Genomic DNA, 16,770 nt, shown 5'->3' with positions numbered 1-16,770 from the left:
TCACTCGTTACTCAGGCTAATCAAGATCTTGATAATTACTTCCTTTCATTTCTTAAGGATTTTTTGTTCTTTTTAGGGTTTTATTTTGTGTTTTTATCAAAACACAAAATAAGTGCGTTAATTAATTTTTATGATAAAAAAGGAAAAAAATGATGAAGAACTAAAAAAATTATGATTTTATTCTTTTTTGTAATAACCATATTGATTAGTGTAGTACATGGACAATATCCTACTACCACCCCTCAACAAACCAATCAACAAACGAATATGCAACAAACTACTCCACCACAAATCAATGCAACAACATTTGATAATAAGTCATTTCAAAAACAAGTAAATGCAGATTTTGAAGAAGCTCAGAGACAAAGAGTGGAACGAGCAAATGAACAGAAAAAAATTGATTCTTTAACATTAAGTCAAATTGAAGCACAAAGACGACAAGTATTTGAAAATTATAATAAAATGAAATTAGAAGAAAAAAGGTTAAAATTAGCTGTTCATGGAAAACTTCCAGGACAAAAAGCTGATTTAATTTCTGATCCTTTATGGAAACGAATTGGTCTTCCTGATCCAAGCATTAATACAACAAATCCAAATATGACAAATGGAACAAATATGACTTATCCAAATCAACCGTTATTCACACAAAATAAAATATAAAAGAAATATAAAAATCATTTCAGTTAGTTTTGATTATTTATTTTCTTCTAACTTAGACTTAATATAAAAAATTCATTAATTTAATTATTTCTTGTTCATCTTTGTTGTACCTAAAATATTTGTTTTAATTTATTGTTGTTCCTCTTCTTCTTCTTCACTTTCTGACATAATATCATCATCTCCTGATTCTTCTTCTTCTGCATGATACTCTTCATCATTATCTCCACTATCGTCATCTTCTTCCATTCTTCTTTCAGTATTTTGTAATGTTTCTTCTAATTTTAACTGACTTTCTTTTAAGTATCCAACTAAGTTTTCATATTCATTTCTATTCATTCCTGTAAATTGTAAACTACCTCTTCTTCCTTTTAAATTAATAACAAAATCAAATGTTTTATTATCATTGCTTGCATTCATTCTTAAAATATCAACACTCTTAATATCCTTAAACATTATAATTCTAATTCTTTTAAATACAAAGATAAAACTATCACTCATTGGGAATAAGAATCCTTCATTTGTACTTAAATTACATTTTAAGAAATGACTGTCATTAGTTTTAAACTTATGTCCTGATGAAATAATTGGTACATTACATAAACTTCTAAATAACTCTACAAAAAGATCTAATTCATTGTCTGTCATTGATTCTTCTAATCCAGTTTTATCCTCAAATTCTTTAGTTAAATGTAATTCTGCTGTAACTTCTTCATTTGAAGATAATTCCATAACAAGGCATTCATAAACACTTTTTCCTTTTTTTAAAGGGTTAGATAAATTAAGAATAAAGAATGATGTGTCTTCATCCTTTCTAAGTTTATAATAACGAGCAATATCTCTATAATTAATTTTGAAGTCATAAGTTTTATTTTGTACTCTCACTGAGTCTTCATAAATCTTTACATCATAATGCCCTTTTGGTGACAAAAAGCCAATGTTCTCAAATAAACAGACTTCTTTACCTGCTGCATTGGTTGGAGTAACTTCAGCAATTTTGTCATATAATTCTGTTGCATTGTCTTTATCATTTTGTTGTTCAGTTTGTGGTGCAAAAAATTTAATTTCAGATAATGCATCTCCATCTTTAGAATCATCAAACTCAATTGAAACTTCAGTTTTATTGGAGATAGAACTTTTTGTAAAATCTTTTGGATTCATTTTGAATATTAAGTGCCCATCATGTGTTAATTGAACTGAATTTTTATCAATGTCTATCCTTCCCCAATTAAACCCAGAAACACAATATTCTTTCTCTTGCATTATTTGAGTATTTATTGAATCTTTTTTAAGTTCTTTTTAAATTATTCTTTACCATCATAAATAGTATCTTAATTTTTCTAGATTTTTTCTAAAACGAAAAGACAAAATTCTTAATACCAAAAGTTAAAAAACTATAAAAAAAAAGAAAATAAAAAATGCAATTTTCTCATGAAAACTACAAGAACTTATGGACACCGTTCTGTTGTTTCTGAACAAATTTATGGAATCAATGGGAGATCAAGTCCTAAAAAAATCAATCACGAACAGAACAGCCCTTCTTTAAAACAATTTGAATTAAAATTTGAACCACTCATATCAACATTCATTTCTATGCATGGTGGGGTGTGTCTTGAAAGTACGCGTCTTCATAACTCAATATTTATCAATAACTCTCCAATTATTTGTGACATGCTATCTTCTGATGTTGGAAGATATGCTGTATTATGTGCATTACAATTCTCATTAACTTTATGTCTACCTCACGATACTATCTCAATTCCAACACCAGAATTCATTGTCTCACACCTTATTCGCAGACACCCAAAAAGTAAAGCATTTATGGCATTGAATGGAACTGTTGGTATATTGAAAAATGAAGTTATTAAATATAAAAAGAATTCATTAAATTTGTGGAAATGTCAATATGACCTTATGCATGAATTTCTTACTAAAGAGTCTCATGTCCAAGAAGAAGAAACAGACTTGTGTGTAAATGTCTTAGGTGGAGATATCTTGCACACTCCAGTTGGTGCAATTCCTATCTTAGTTATTGATGAACCATTTAGGTGGGAAGGTTGTTCATGGGAGTGGTGTTGGGATAGTGTTGATAATTGGAAAGTTAATAGAGTAGAATTTATAGATAATAATATTGATCAGTTGCTTGGGAATGATTTTCCTAATTTACGTTATATTGAACAAAAGAAAAAAGAAGAAAAATTGAAAGAAACAAGTCCTTGTGTTTTACAAGAAGAAATACCTAAAGAAAAAATTCAAGAAAATAATGATGAAATAAAAACAGGGGTTCATGAAGAATTTCATCAAGAAAATAATGATATTAAACAAGAGGTTATCAGACAAAAGGAAAAAAGTATTATTGAACAAGAAAGTACTGAAAAAAGTGCTAGCCAAGAAGGTGAGTCTAGTTCAGATGAAGACACTTTTAGTCAATTTGTTGTCTCAGATAATAAAAATTTAAAAAAGAAAACAGTTATTATAAGCAAAAATGAAAAAGACCAAAACCAACATTCTGAGGTTATTGGTATGAGAAGACAAACAATTTCAGGTATTATTGAAATACCAAAATCTCCTAATGATCCTTCTTTAATTGGACGATCAAAAACATTTAAAGAATTACGAAACAGTAAAACAATACCAATTAAGATAGAAGCTAATAAAACAGAAATAAAAGACGAAAAAATTTCTATTTCGGAAGATTATAAAATTCCTAAATATTTACAAAACAATGAAATAGATCAAGGGATTAAAGATGAATATGAAGTGTTTAAAACGTTTCTTTCTTTTTCTTGTAATACTACTATTCAAGACTATATATTAGTTTCTATCAAAAGATTTCCAAATTTGGTTAAAGGAATGGGACTGAAAGAACGAGCTGAAGTTATGTATGATTTGATGCAAGGAGTAATGGATCGTACTAATAATTCACCAATTAAATTAGATGGGGTATATAGAAAAATGTTTGTTAAACATTTATGGGAGGTTTTCACAACATCTCTTTTTAATTTTCTTTGGCCACCCATTATTGAAAGGAATGAAGGAGATGTTGTATTTGAATGTAACCAAAGAGACTCAGAATTAAGCACAACTATTTCAACGCACCAATTTGTGGCTCCACACCATTTTGACTTAGGTTTTTTAGAAAGTGATTTAGGAAAAAGAGGGGTTGACCTCATTGGTAAAGAGTTGCGCCGGATTAATTCATATTGTTCACCGAGAAATAAATCATACCAGATTTATAATTGTTTCAAATTAGCAACAGAAGTTGTTGGTCGTCTTCAGTCCACTGCAGTTTCTGCTGATCTTCTATTACCAACTATTATTTATTGTATCATTTATTCTTCTCCATCAAATTTAGTATCTACAATAGAGTATCTCACTAATTTCACACCAAAATGGGTTGGATTACCTTCAGAGGTAAGTTATTATATTGCACATATGCATAGTGCCGTAAGTTTTCTCATGAGATTTAGTCAACACTCATTAACAATATCTCCCAATGATTATTCTCTGTTTTTATATTATTCTAAAAGAAGAGTTAATCCATTCATTCGTCCAAAAAGTATTTTATTGAAAGAGAATATTACATGGAATATTAACAAAAAGGAAGGAGAAAGTGAAGTCAACGCTATTTTATTCAACGTTTCGACAACTGATTTAGATGAAGAAGATGCACCTGTTTTATTATCATGTTATACACAGTTACTCTCTGATAATAAAGAGTTGCTAAAGAAACTATAAAAAAAGTATTGACGTTGTGTACATCCATAAAAAAACGATAAAAAATTTATTCAATCATTTTTAAATTCATTCAAGTTTTCTTAAACAATGTATTGAGGAGTATTTCCTTCTTTCAATAATATTCGTTCATCATAAGTAAATAATGGAGCATAATAAACATCCCACATATCTTTATGACTTTCCCAAAATTCTAATAATGCATTTTTCTTTGAGGTGATACAAGACTTAATAGTAAATGTAGTTGAAGCAAAATCAACAAGAACTTTCACAAGGAATTTAGGAATTTCAGTTTTATAAGTTGAAATTAACGATAGCACAGCAAGAATATAAGAATGTTGTTGAGACTCATTAGAATCTTTTTTAATTGCATTAGTTCTTAATTGTTCAATTCTATTACACACATTTTCAATAGGATGGAAAATATCAATAATAGTAAATAATACATCAGATGTAATTAATCTTATTTGAGTTTGGTTTGACTGTAATAATTCAAATACAAAATTCAACATCCTATCAATATGATTTTTTGTAATTTGGAATTCGTGGACACAAATTGTTACTGTGAAGTTTCTAGATAAAATTGAAAATTGATTCACAGCGTTAGAATATTTCTTCATTAATTCATATAACTTATTTAAATATAATTCAAATGCACATTTATTTAAAAAGATTGAAGAGTAATTTTCTAATGTTTCTACGACATCATTCATTACTCCATGAGTAGTTTGTGCATATGTTAATAATTTATCATAAATATTAAAGAGAATTGGTAAATATTGATTATTAATAATAAAAGATTGATCACAATTTGGGAATAATACTTTTGACACAATTTTATAAGATGATGGAAGTGCAATTTCATCAGTTCTAACGTCCTCATTATTAATAGGTAATTCTTGTACAGTTCGTGTTATATAATCTAAAAATCCAATCATTTGTTGTGGATATAACATTTGATTAATAACTGATTTTGAAGCAAATGTAATTGCACATTCACTAATTTGTTCTGTTGGATTTTTTACAATTTCCTCAAATCTTTTCATAGCAAATGACATAATATCTAATCGAATACGACTAATATTTAATAAAAACATTTCAGCTAAAATACTTTGTTTTTTAGATGCAACTTGAATAAATTCTTTAGTAATTCTTGGATCTGATCTACCAGAAAATAAAGCATGTAATCGATTAGCATATGCATAAACATCCTCATATTGTTGATTTAATACATCTTCAAACATTGTAACCAATTCTTTTTTTAATGGTTCAATTTCATTAACATTCAATGATTGTAACCCTTCAACACACAATTGGAATAAGACAATAGCACATCTATAATCTTCTTTAGTTTTTCTTCTAAGTTTTTCATTTGCAATATCAATTAAAACTTCAAATGCTTCTTTTCCAAGTATTTGAATAAATCTCAACATTAATACATAATCATTTAAACTAATATATTTTCCTTCATCTTCATCTTCATCAGAAACAATATCTTCTGCAGTAATCATTGAAAGATTTTCAATATATTTCTTTAATAATTTACGATCAAAGAAAAATTGTTTTAATAATTCTTTTTGTTCGTCAGGGAATTTGTAATGGACTGAATCTACAAGAAAAGCAGCTACATTTTGATATTTAGTAGTATAATTTAATACAAAATGTCCTTGTGAATCTTCAATTTTTCCATTTAATATTTCATTTTCAGTTATTACATGAACATGATGTCTAAGCATTTTACTATACTTTTCATATTTTTTGATGTTTTCTGGAGAATCTTCATTACCTCTAACCACTATAACAACATTCCCATGATCTCCAAAATGTCTAATATAATTCCTTAACAATAGTCCATATCTCTTTGGTAATGGTGCTTGTGCCACTAATTGTTTTAAACAATATTCAACAAATGAGTTAGGAAGTTTATTATGTGTTAATAAATATGCACTGATAAATTTTTGTAAAAACAAATGAGTTAATGGATGAATTTCACTTCCTTGATATAATAATGTTAAAAATTCTTCTGGAATTTCTTTTAATTGAAAAACAGGACTTGATTCTGCGACTAATTGGAATTGTGAAAATAATGTTGTTAGAGGAGTATTACTAAATACAGAAGGATCCTTAAAATGTATTGTAATAAAATGTTTAAAAATATCAAAGAAGATTGGAAAATCATTCATTGGTAAATGACCTACATAAGTTGATATTAATTTTAAACCAAAGATATATGGTTTTACATTTTGATCAGTAATAACAGTAGGTAAATGAGAAACTAATTGTTGAACAATATATTTGGCATTTTCTTCTTTAAAGAAATTAGATTGATTGGCATAATTATGAAATTCTGGATCAGAAATACAAATCGCAAGTAATTCTTCTTCAATAAATACATCAATATCCAAAGGACTTATTAAAGAATCATAGATATGTCCTTGTAATTGGAATAATAATGTTGTCGCTTGTTCATAATATATAATTGGTGGGAATTTAGTTTCAAACGACCTTCTTGAGGGATGAATTAAGAATGAAATACAACTTGGTTCATATGAAGAACTTTGTTTTTTAATGTAGATTCTAATAATCTTAAGGTATTTCTCAATTATCTTATTATCATCTTCAAAACATTCCCTAATACGTTGTGCTCCTGTTATAATAATTCTTCCAATATCTTCCCATTGAATTCTTCTTTCATACTGTGATTCTAACTGTTTTCTTATACATTCATATTTATTAGGTAATTGAACATTATGTTCTCTAATGTCATAAAGAATACTAGCACCTTCAATAAAACATTCTAAAACATCTACAATAGAATAAAATTCATTTCTTTTATTTTTTAATTCACTTGCATTAAATAAACATATTTCTTTTAATTTATTAAAATAAGTATAAATATATTTATCATATACTTGTTGAAAAAATTCTTTATCAATAATAATTTGAGGATCTTCATGAGCATTTGGAGTCATCTCATAATAATTTTCAAACCTCATTGGATATGTTGGTTTAAACAAAGGAAGAGAAAAAGTAATTCCACCAATTGCACAAATTTTTTTACAACAATCAATACTTTGTTCTCTAATTTTTTCTTTAGGATGTACATTAAAATGATCCAAAATAATAAATAATTGTTTCTGATATTTTTTAAAATTACATCTAATACTTAATGTTGAATATAATAAACTTAAACAATACTCTAATTCATTTTCACTTAAATTAAGTATTGAATATTGATCCCCATTTTGAAGACACATCTTTGATAATACTAAACTCATTAATTTATTTACAAAAGAATTAGAATAATATACAAGAATACCAATAATTACATTCATACAATCTAAAAGCGTTGTAGTATCATTTAAATATAATAATATTCTTTCTTCAATAACTTTTCTATGCTCACTTTCAAAATGAAGTAATGTTTCAAGTGCATTATAATATTCATTTGTAAATGGAAACACATCAAGATTACTTACATCTTTCATTAATGATATTAATGATGCAAAATATTCAACTAATAAATCAGGAAGAATAAAAAAAATGCTTCGTTGTATGGAGTCATTAGCTACAGTATATGGTGGACTATCAACTAAATAAAATTGTTTTGATAATGTGATAATAAGATCTACAACAATAGAATTAACATCAGGAATTGTTGAATTATATCTATGTAATTGAAATACTAAATTTACAATATCAACAGCTACTTGATCATTATCTTCAATAAGTTGTGGTAATATTTCAATAAATAATGATACAACTACAAGAAATGTTTGTAAATGATGGTCATCAGGCTTACAATTTATTAACTGACTATATTCTTCTATAACTAATTTACATACTCTTTTTCCATCAACACGCATTAACCAACGAATAATATCTTTACATTCTTGTGGTAATTGTTCACTAAAAAACATTGGTTTCATTGTTTTAAAAATAGTATCAACAAAGTGTTGAATAGACTCTTTATTTAATTGATTTAATAATCCTTCATGTAAGAAATAAACTACCAATCCTTTAAGAAATACAAAGACTGTATATAATCCATCATTATCTCCGGCTATTGTTCTATGAACTGATTCAAAAAATATACGAAGTTTTAACAATACTGGAGATATTTCATTGTTATGAACTTCTTCATGTTCAATTAAAGAAATAATAAGTAATGAAGCTACTGTAAGAAAATCATCATCATCTGGTTTAACAACAATAAGACCTTTAAATGGATTATCTACACCATCTAAAATACCATCCCCTCCATTAAACTCATAAAACAAATCATGATTTATTCTATTAAATATAAATTCTATATCATTTTCATTTATATTAACATCCTTTTGATTTGTTAATACATCAGTTAACATTACCATCATAAAATAATCCATTGCATCACTTGTATAAATACTTTCCCATTGATCCATTAATTCTCTTAGATATAAGTGTTGTGCCTTACTAGGCATGAATGTATTAACAAGAAATGATTTCTTTAATCCATTAGTAACACCTGAAAATAAATTAACTCTATCCATAATTTCTTGTGCATCTTCTTCTTTAAAGAAATTCTTAAAATGTAACACAAGAAATCCAGAATTGAATGCTATTTCAGTAGAATTATTATTAACTTTTTTAAATGCATGGCGATAATCTAGTTCTAATCCTTTAAACGTATCTTCAGAATGGTCTCGAAAATGGATTCTTCCAAATATTTGATCTGCATCATTAGAACATGTAAATGATGATAATTCTGTGTCAGAAACACCAAACATCCCTTTTACTTTAGCTGATGATAAAACCAATTCAATAACTAGTGAAATAGCTTTTTGTTGTTTATTATAATAATATTTATCACTGATACCATTGAAACAAAATTTTACTAATTCTCTTATTTCTTCATCAGTAAGACCTATTCCAGAATAAAGAAATTCTTGAAAATTATTTAATACATGTTTTAATGAAATATAATCTTTTTTTAATAATTCTTTATTTAGCCTAAAAATAAATTCATGTATCTCTTCTTGTAATACAGGAATTATTGGAATGTATTCTTTTAAATAACAATTCCATAATTGCATAATAGGATCTGGTTTTTGTTGCTGCATATCGTCGTGAATGATTTTGAAGTTTTTTTCTTTTTTTGGTCCATTTTAATAAACCCTATTGCTCTAATCTCTTCTTTTTGCATTTTACTTTTCTCTACAAGAGATCACTTCATCTCATCTCCATTCTGTTAACTATAACAAATGTCATTCCTTCTTTTTAAAGTATCTTTTTCGTCCAATTCAATTCTTCTCTTTTAGGTTATTCTCATTTATCGTTATATAAAACATAAATTTTTTTTCATAAAATAAAAAATGAAAAACATAAAAAATAAAAGTATATCACAATAAATAAAATAGGAATATCAAATTCAAACAAATCAAAAGGTATTTATTAATTATCTTTTCTATTTTCTTCAAAGTTTTTCAAATTCTTTAAAAGAACGAAACTAAATCATCCAAATTTGAAAAAAAATCAATCTTTTTTTCAAAAAACAATCAGGAAATTAAAAATATAATAAATTAAATTATAAAAGTAATATGTTTGTCTCAGTTCAACTGCTATAGAAGAAGAATAAAAATAAAAAGAAGAAGAACTTAATAATTAATTAAAGATTTAAATGGAACAAGAGCAAGAACTGTTTCAAGAAATTGCATCTGTAGATTTTCTTAAATTTTCATTTGGTTCTAAAGCTTATAGCCAACAATTAAAAGATGCATTTAAACGTTCTGGTTTAGTGTGTGGAGTTACATGTCTAATTAGATATATAAATGTTTGTTATTATTAAATTTAGTCCAAATGAATTAAAAAAGAAATAAGTAAAAAAGTAATCACATTTATAGGGAATTAAAGTAGTTTGGATGAGACATGAATTTGACTTTATTGGAGGTTCATTAGGATGTGCTGAAGGTGAAAAATTATCACGAGGATTTGAGTATGCTAGTTCTGAAGGATTACCTGTTATTATTGAAATAAGATCTGGAGGTGCTCGTATGCAAGAAGGTACATTATCTTTAATGCAAATGGCTAAAGTTAGTGTAGCTGTACGTGCATTTAAAAGTAAACACTTACCATTTATTACAGTTTTCCAAGACCCTACATTTGGTGGAACAACAGCATCTTATGCTATGCAATCAGATATTAGAATTGGAGTTTATGGAGGAAGAATTGGATTTGCAGGTGAAAAAGTTATTTTAAATACTGTTTATAGAATGGACCAAGAAGCATTTGATAAGGCATGTCCAAAAGGATTTCAAAGTGCACAATTTCTTCATGACCATGGACAAGTTGATTTGGTTGTACAACAAGATGACATTGATTCAACTGTTAGTAATATACTTCGAATACTCAAAGCTAAACAAACAGGAGTTATGATTGATAAACCTATAGAAGTAGAAAAACGTGGGACTATCGAAAGAAAATTTTCATACACCACATCAAGAACTGATACAAGAGTACAAGCCATTGATATATTAGAACATTTATTTGATGGATTCATTGAATTACGTGGAGATGGAAAACAAGGTGCTGATAAATGTATAAGAGGTGGAATTGCTTTATACCATAATTATCCATGTGTAGTTATTGCTACAAGAAAAGGACATAATCCTCAAGAAATGATTGAATCAAATTATGGTATGGCATCTCCTGCTGGATATAGAACTGCTACAAGATTGATGCTATTAGCTGAACAATTTGCTCTTCCAGTTATTACCTTGGTTGATACTCCTGGTGCTTATCCATCATTTGAAAGTGAAATTGAAGGACAACCTGAAGCTATTGCTACTTCATTATTAACTATGGCTGGATTAAAAGTGCCTATTATAACTGTTATGGTAGGAGAAGGTGGAAGTGGTGGTGCATTAGGTATTGCTATGGGAAATATTATTGGGATGTTATCAGGAGGATATTACGGAGTTATTACACCAGAAGGGGCTGCAAGTATTTTATGTAGATATAGTTCAGATGAAGACAAAGCCAATAGATTCCATCACGACTGTGAAGAAATTTCTCAAAAACAACAAATTTATTGTGTTGACCTTAAAAGGCTTGGAGTTATTGATGAAATTATTGATGAAGTAGATAAAGAAACATATGATAATTGTCCAATTTTATTAAAGAGAGTTAATGAGTTTATTACTAATTCTTTAACAACATTATTAAAAATGGAACCTTCTGAACTTGTTTTGACTCGATCAAAGAAATTTAGATTAATGGGAATTTATGGGCATTGTAATCCTACTCCAAAGAATTCTTCCCCTGTTCCTCGTTTAGGTGGAGCTACTCCTGCACCAATTGCATCATATAAACCAGTAGCAACTCCACAACAAATAATTACAACACAATCAGGAAATGCAGCTGGACTCATTAACTTTATTGCTGATGTGACTGTTAACGCAAACATCAGTTTAAGAAATAAAAATGTACCATCAGATTGTTTTGTTATTAAACGTCTTGAACCAGAAAAATTAATTGAAAAAGCAAGAGTTGATAGTCCCAAAGGTATTTTAGATAGTCAAGGACCAGATGCCCTTGTTGAGTGGATTAGAAATCAAAAAGAAGTATTAATTACTGATACTACTATGAGAGATGCTCAACAATCATTATTGGCTACTAGAGTTAGAACAGCAGATTTGTTAAGTGTTGCAGAAGAACATTCTTGTCAATTAGATCATGCATTTTCAATGGAAATGTGGGGAGGTGCTACTTTTGATGTATGTTATAGTTTCTTACATGAGTCTCCATGGGAAAGATTAAGATTATTAAGAAAAAGAATACCAAATATTTTGTTCCAAATGTTATTACGTGGAAGAAATGCAGTTGGATATACTAATTATCCAGATAATCTTATTAAAGAATTTGTATTCCAAGCTGCTAAGAATGGAATGGATGTATTTAGAATATTTGATTGTTTTAATGACGTTAATTCAATGGTTACATGTGTAAAAGCTGTTAAGGAAGCTAAAAAGATTGCAGAATGTTGTATTTGTTTCACAGGTAATTTCTTGTCTCCTGATGAACATATATATACATTAGACTATTATAAAGAGGTAGCTAAAAAAATTAATGAAATAGGAGCACATTGTATTGCAATTAAAGATATGGCTGGTTTATTTAAACCACAAATGGCAAAACCGTTTATGAATGCAATGAAAGAAGTTACTGATCTTCCTATTTTCTTCCATTCACATAATACTAGTGGAACAATTATTAACACTCTTATTGCCTTAACAGAAGCTGGAATTGCAGGTGTAGATGTTGCATTACCAGCAATGAGTGACTGTACATCACAACCTTCAATGGGAGCATTTTTAGCTTGTATTGAAGGAAGTGAAAGAGCTCCACAAATTAATTACCGAAAACTTGAACGACTTGATTCTCATTGGAGAAATATTAGAAGTTTGTACTTTACTAATGAAAGTGGTATGAAAGGAGGAACTACAAAAGTATATGATCATCAAATGCCAGGTGGACAATATAGTAATTTACAAGCCCAATGTAAAGCACTTGGATTATGGGAGAGATGGGATGAAATTACAAAGATGTATTCAGATGTTAATAAAATATTAGGAGATATTATCAAAGTAACACCTTCAAGTAAAGTAGTAGGAGATCTTGCTCTCTTTTTAGTTAATAAAGGATTAAAAGCAGAAGATGTGTTAAATCCAGACATACCAATTGAATTTCCAGAGAGTGTAGTTGGATTAGCTTCAGGTAAATTAGGATATCCACATAGAGGTTTTCCAGAGAAATTTATTGAAAGGGTGTTAGGAAAGAATAAAGTTATTAAAGTAAATGAAAAGTTAGTTGATATGGATTTCAGTCAGGCAAAGACTTATTTACAAAATAAATATGGAAGAGTTTTTAAAATAGAAGAAGTTGTTAGTTATGGACTTTATCCAAAACAATTTGAAGCTTATTTAGAATTTTATAAAAAATATGGTGGAGATTATTTACTTACATTACCAACATTAGTATTTTTATATGGAATGAATATTAATCAAACTATTAATGTATATTCCATTGATCCTGATAATTTAGAAGATGTAACAATCAAATTAATTAGAGTTGGTCCTTTGACTCTTGAAGATACTAGGTCATTAGCATTTGTTGCCAATGGTTGTAGACATGATGTTAAAGTAAACGAAACTCAAGGACAAAGATGTACTCTTCAACCAGCTGATAAAAAGAATATTACTCATTTAGCATCACCGTTATTAGGAAATGTTGGAACAGTATTTGTTAAAGAAGGAGATGAAGTTGTAAAAGGAGCACCTATAATGACAGTAGAAGCAATGAAAATGAAAATAACTGTTGGTGCACAATTTGATGGTATTGTTAAAAAAATAGTGGCATGTGAAGACTCAAAAGTAGAGAAAGACACTCTTCTTGCTATTATTATTCCAAGTACTACAGAAAAATAAAGAATTATTGAATTTTCTTTTTATTACTTTATTTATTATAAGAATTTTACTTGAATAATTAATTTTCAAAGTTAGAAGATATTAAAAAGTTGTTTCATTGCCTGTTTGTGATTAATAAAAAATAAATTATTCTATAAAAATAAAATAATCTCTCTTCTTTTATTTTTCACTTTTTATGGAAAAATTTAGGGTATTATCAAAAAAAAAAAAAACTATCGAGACAGGCATAAGAAACAACTAATATATTGGATAAATCAATAAAAACAAAAAAATATCCCGATAAAATAGTAGTAAATTAACGAAAAGTTTTAAATTTAGAAGTAATAAAGGTGAAGATAATTTTCATAAAGGAAATGCCTATCAAAAAAGAATGGAAAAATGTCAAATAGAAATAAGAGAAGTTACAAAAAGGAAAGAAAAGAATATTTGCCTGCCTACTTGAATATAAAAGAATATTTTGAATTAATAATTTACAAATAATCATTAATTCAAATGGTTGCATCATTCTTCATTATTGCTTTGCTTCTCTTTACTCATCAATCCTTTGCTCAAACTTATCAAGGAGAGCATTGTGATCTTGGGTGTTTATTAAAGAAACTTAATCTTACAATAGAACTTGGTAGAAATGATGCATGTGCCAGTGATATTAGAACTGCCCAAATGTGTTTTAAATCAATAAATATTAATTCAATTGAACTTGGTGAATTAACTACTTCAGAAGATAATGTAATAAATCCACAATCATTAACAGTTAATGTTGGAGTAAATAGTATATATGCTAAAGCTGTTTTTTGGTTATACAAAAACACTGATGCAGAAGTTGGTGAAATGGAATTTGTTGTTAAAAATATTAAAGTGAGTATGGCTCTTGATTTTGAAACAGAAGAGTATCTGGGATATAATATTGTTAAAAAAGTATTTACTAAAATAACTGTTCATGACGGAATATCTTTTGAGAACGTTGTTTGTACATGTTATGATGGAGGATTTATTAGTGACCATACTTGTTGGTGGATTAAAACTACTGTTGATATAGCTAATGGACTTCTTGATAGTATTGTTCCTACAGTACTTGATAGTCAAATGTCTAAAATTGAAGAATCAGTAAATACTGCTTTAACTGATTTATTTGCTGATGTCAATGATAATTATATTAAACCATATATTGGTAATCTTGACCCTCAATATATTCCTGTTCCAGAAGGAATGATGAACGTAACTGAAAGTTCAATGTTTGATATGGTTTCTTGGGCAACAACTTATTTACTTGGAGGTAATACTTCACTTGGATTAAATAATTTAATCAATAGATTCACACAAAATACAGGAAATATTGTGGTTGGATCAAATAATAATGATACATTCTCAGATTTGTCTCCATTAATTGTAGAATTATTAACTTTCAATGATATTGATTTAGGCGATCTTAATGCTACTTTGGATTTCGGAATTACATTCTTTAATATTAGTGGATTAAACACTTGTAGTAAAATGGAATTCTTTGAGCCATTAAGAAATACTATTGACCCAGTTACAAATCAATCAATTTGTAATACTTTAGATACATGTGATCAACAATTAAAACTTTCATCTGCCCTTGATCGTTTAGAAATTAATATAACATTTGCACTTAATATTACTTCTAATAGTACTACACTAGATATGGAAGGAGAGGTATTACATGAAGAAGGTAATTTATATATTAAAGTAACTGATAATTATATGGAAGGAAGAGTTCAAGTTGCTATTCCAGAAGGACAATTTGAAGAGTATTCAAATAACCAATGCACTAATCTTACTTGTTGGTTAGCATTATTCCAAAATGGTACTGGTATTCCATACATTCAATTTAATACATCATTGGATTCTTTACATTTAAGTGCTGGATCCCCTGATGCAACAAGTGAATTAGATAGAGGGGTTCAAAGTTTAATTAATTCTGTTGCTGATGTATTTATTAATAGATATAGAGCAGTTATTCCTGTATTCTTAAATGGATTAGTCAATAATCTTGGAACTGGTTTTATTAATGATTACCTTAATGATAATTTAAATGCTACTTGTGAAGAAAATCCTGATCCTGAAGTAAAAGAGTATAAACCAGCTATTGTGGCATCAACAATTTCAATTGCAGTTGTATTATCTATTATTTTATGTGCTATTGCAATTATTGTTTTAGTTGTTAAATGGAGATTTGGAAAGAATCATGAAGAGTCATCTGTAACAACTACAGGAGAGAGTAAAGAAAGTGATTCATCAAGCGAAGGGGAAAAAGAAAAGAAACCATTTTTACAAAGATTAAAATCATTCCCATTGTGGTTCTGTAAACAATGGTTAAGAACAGATGAAAAAGGAGCATCATTATTCCTTCATCCTCGTGTTAATATTGTGATTAGAGTTATTATGCCATTCTTAATTCTTTTGAATATTGCATTATTCATTACATCTAATACAGGTACAGGAGCCACAGTTAATGCATATATCTCAATTGGAAGTGGTCAAGTTATTACAATGCCAGTTTCTGATTTTGGGTTAATGAATTCAGTAGAAGATATGTGGACAGCTGGAGTATATCCACTTGCTGTTTTAATTATGGTATTCTCTGGAATTTGGCCTTATACCAAATTAGTAATTTTATTATTCACATGGTTTATGCCATCAACATTAGTTGTTCCTAAAGTAAGAGGTATTATTTTAAAAGTATTAGATGCGTTAGGTAAATGGTCTATGCTTGATTCATACGTTATGGTATTGATGATTGTTTCATTTTTTCTTTGATATTCCATTACCAATAAGACATCCAGAATCTATTAATGATCCAGTTAAGATCAATTTATATGTTTATCCAGCATATGGATTTGTTACATTGATGTTAGGAACTATTGCATCATTAATTATGTCACATGTTGTTGTA

The 16,770-nt window shown here is 28.0% G+C and overlaps 6 protein-coding genes across 6 annotated transcripts; 4 read left to right on the top strand and 2 right to left on the bottom strand.

The window, feature by feature from the left end:
• Positions 1-171: 171 nt before the first annotated feature.
• On the top strand, positions 172-660 carry ENU1_187700 (hypothetical protein; the record flags this gene model as incomplete). Its single annotated transcript, XM_008861706.1, has 1 exon — positions 172-660. The coding sequence occupies one exon, from the start codon at positions 172-174 to the stop codon at positions 658-660; it is 489 nt and encodes a 162-aa protein (XP_008859928.1).
• Positions 661-789: 129 nt separating this feature from the next.
• ENU1_187690 (structure-specific recognition protein) lies at positions 790-1,920 on the bottom strand (the record flags this gene model as incomplete). Its single annotated transcript, XM_008861705.1, has 1 exon — positions 790-1,920. The coding sequence occupies one exon, from the start codon at positions 1,918-1,920 to the stop codon at positions 790-792; it is 1,131 nt and encodes a 376-aa protein (XP_008859927.1).
• A 168-nt stretch (positions 1,921-2,088) lies between these two features.
• Positions 2,089-4,395, top strand: ENU1_187680 (vacuolar sorting protein 9 (VPS9) domain containing protein; the record flags this gene model as incomplete). The annotated part of the gene is made up of 1 exon (XM_008861704.1): positions 2,089-4,395. The coding sequence occupies one exon, from the start codon at positions 2,089-2,091 to the stop codon at positions 4,393-4,395; it is 2,307 nt and encodes a 768-aa protein (XP_008859926.1).
• Positions 4,396-4,475: 80 nt separating this feature from the next.
• Positions 4,476-9,494, bottom strand: ENU1_187670 (hypothetical protein; the record flags this gene model as incomplete). The annotated part of the gene is made up of 1 exon (XM_008861703.1): positions 4,476-9,494. One exon carries the CDS (start codon positions 9,492-9,494, stop codon positions 4,476-4,478), a length of 5,019 nt encoding a protein of 1,672 aa, XP_008859925.1.
• A 557-nt stretch (positions 9,495-10,051) lies between these two features.
• On the top strand, positions 10,052-13,856 carry ENU1_187660 (acetyl-CoA carboxylase, carboxyl transferase, alpha subunit domain containing protein; the record flags this gene model as incomplete). Its single annotated transcript, XM_008861702.1, has 2 exons — positions 10,052-10,204; positions 10,275-13,856. The coding sequence occupies 2 exons, from the start codon at positions 10,052-10,054 to the stop codon at positions 13,854-13,856; spliced, it is 3,735 nt and encodes a 1,244-aa protein (XP_008859924.1).
• A 492-nt stretch (positions 13,857-14,348) lies between these two features.
• ENU1_187650 (hypothetical protein) lies at positions 14,349-16,634 on the top strand (the record flags this gene model as incomplete). The annotated part of the gene is made up of 1 exon (XM_008861701.1): positions 14,349-16,634. The coding sequence occupies one exon, from the start codon at positions 14,349-14,351 to the stop codon at positions 16,632-16,634; it is 2,286 nt and encodes a 761-aa protein (XP_008859923.1).
• Positions 16,635-16,770: the final 136 nt, after the last annotated feature.

Source organism: Entamoeba nuttalli (genome assembly GCF_000257125.1).
Source record: "Entamoeba nuttalli P19 unplaced genomic scaffold asmbl_8597, whole genome shotgun sequence".
Classification (NCBI taxonomy): Eukaryota; Evosea; order Mastigamoebida; family Endamoebidae; genus Entamoeba; species Entamoeba nuttalli.
This window is presented reverse-complemented; position numbering and strand designations above follow the sequence as displayed.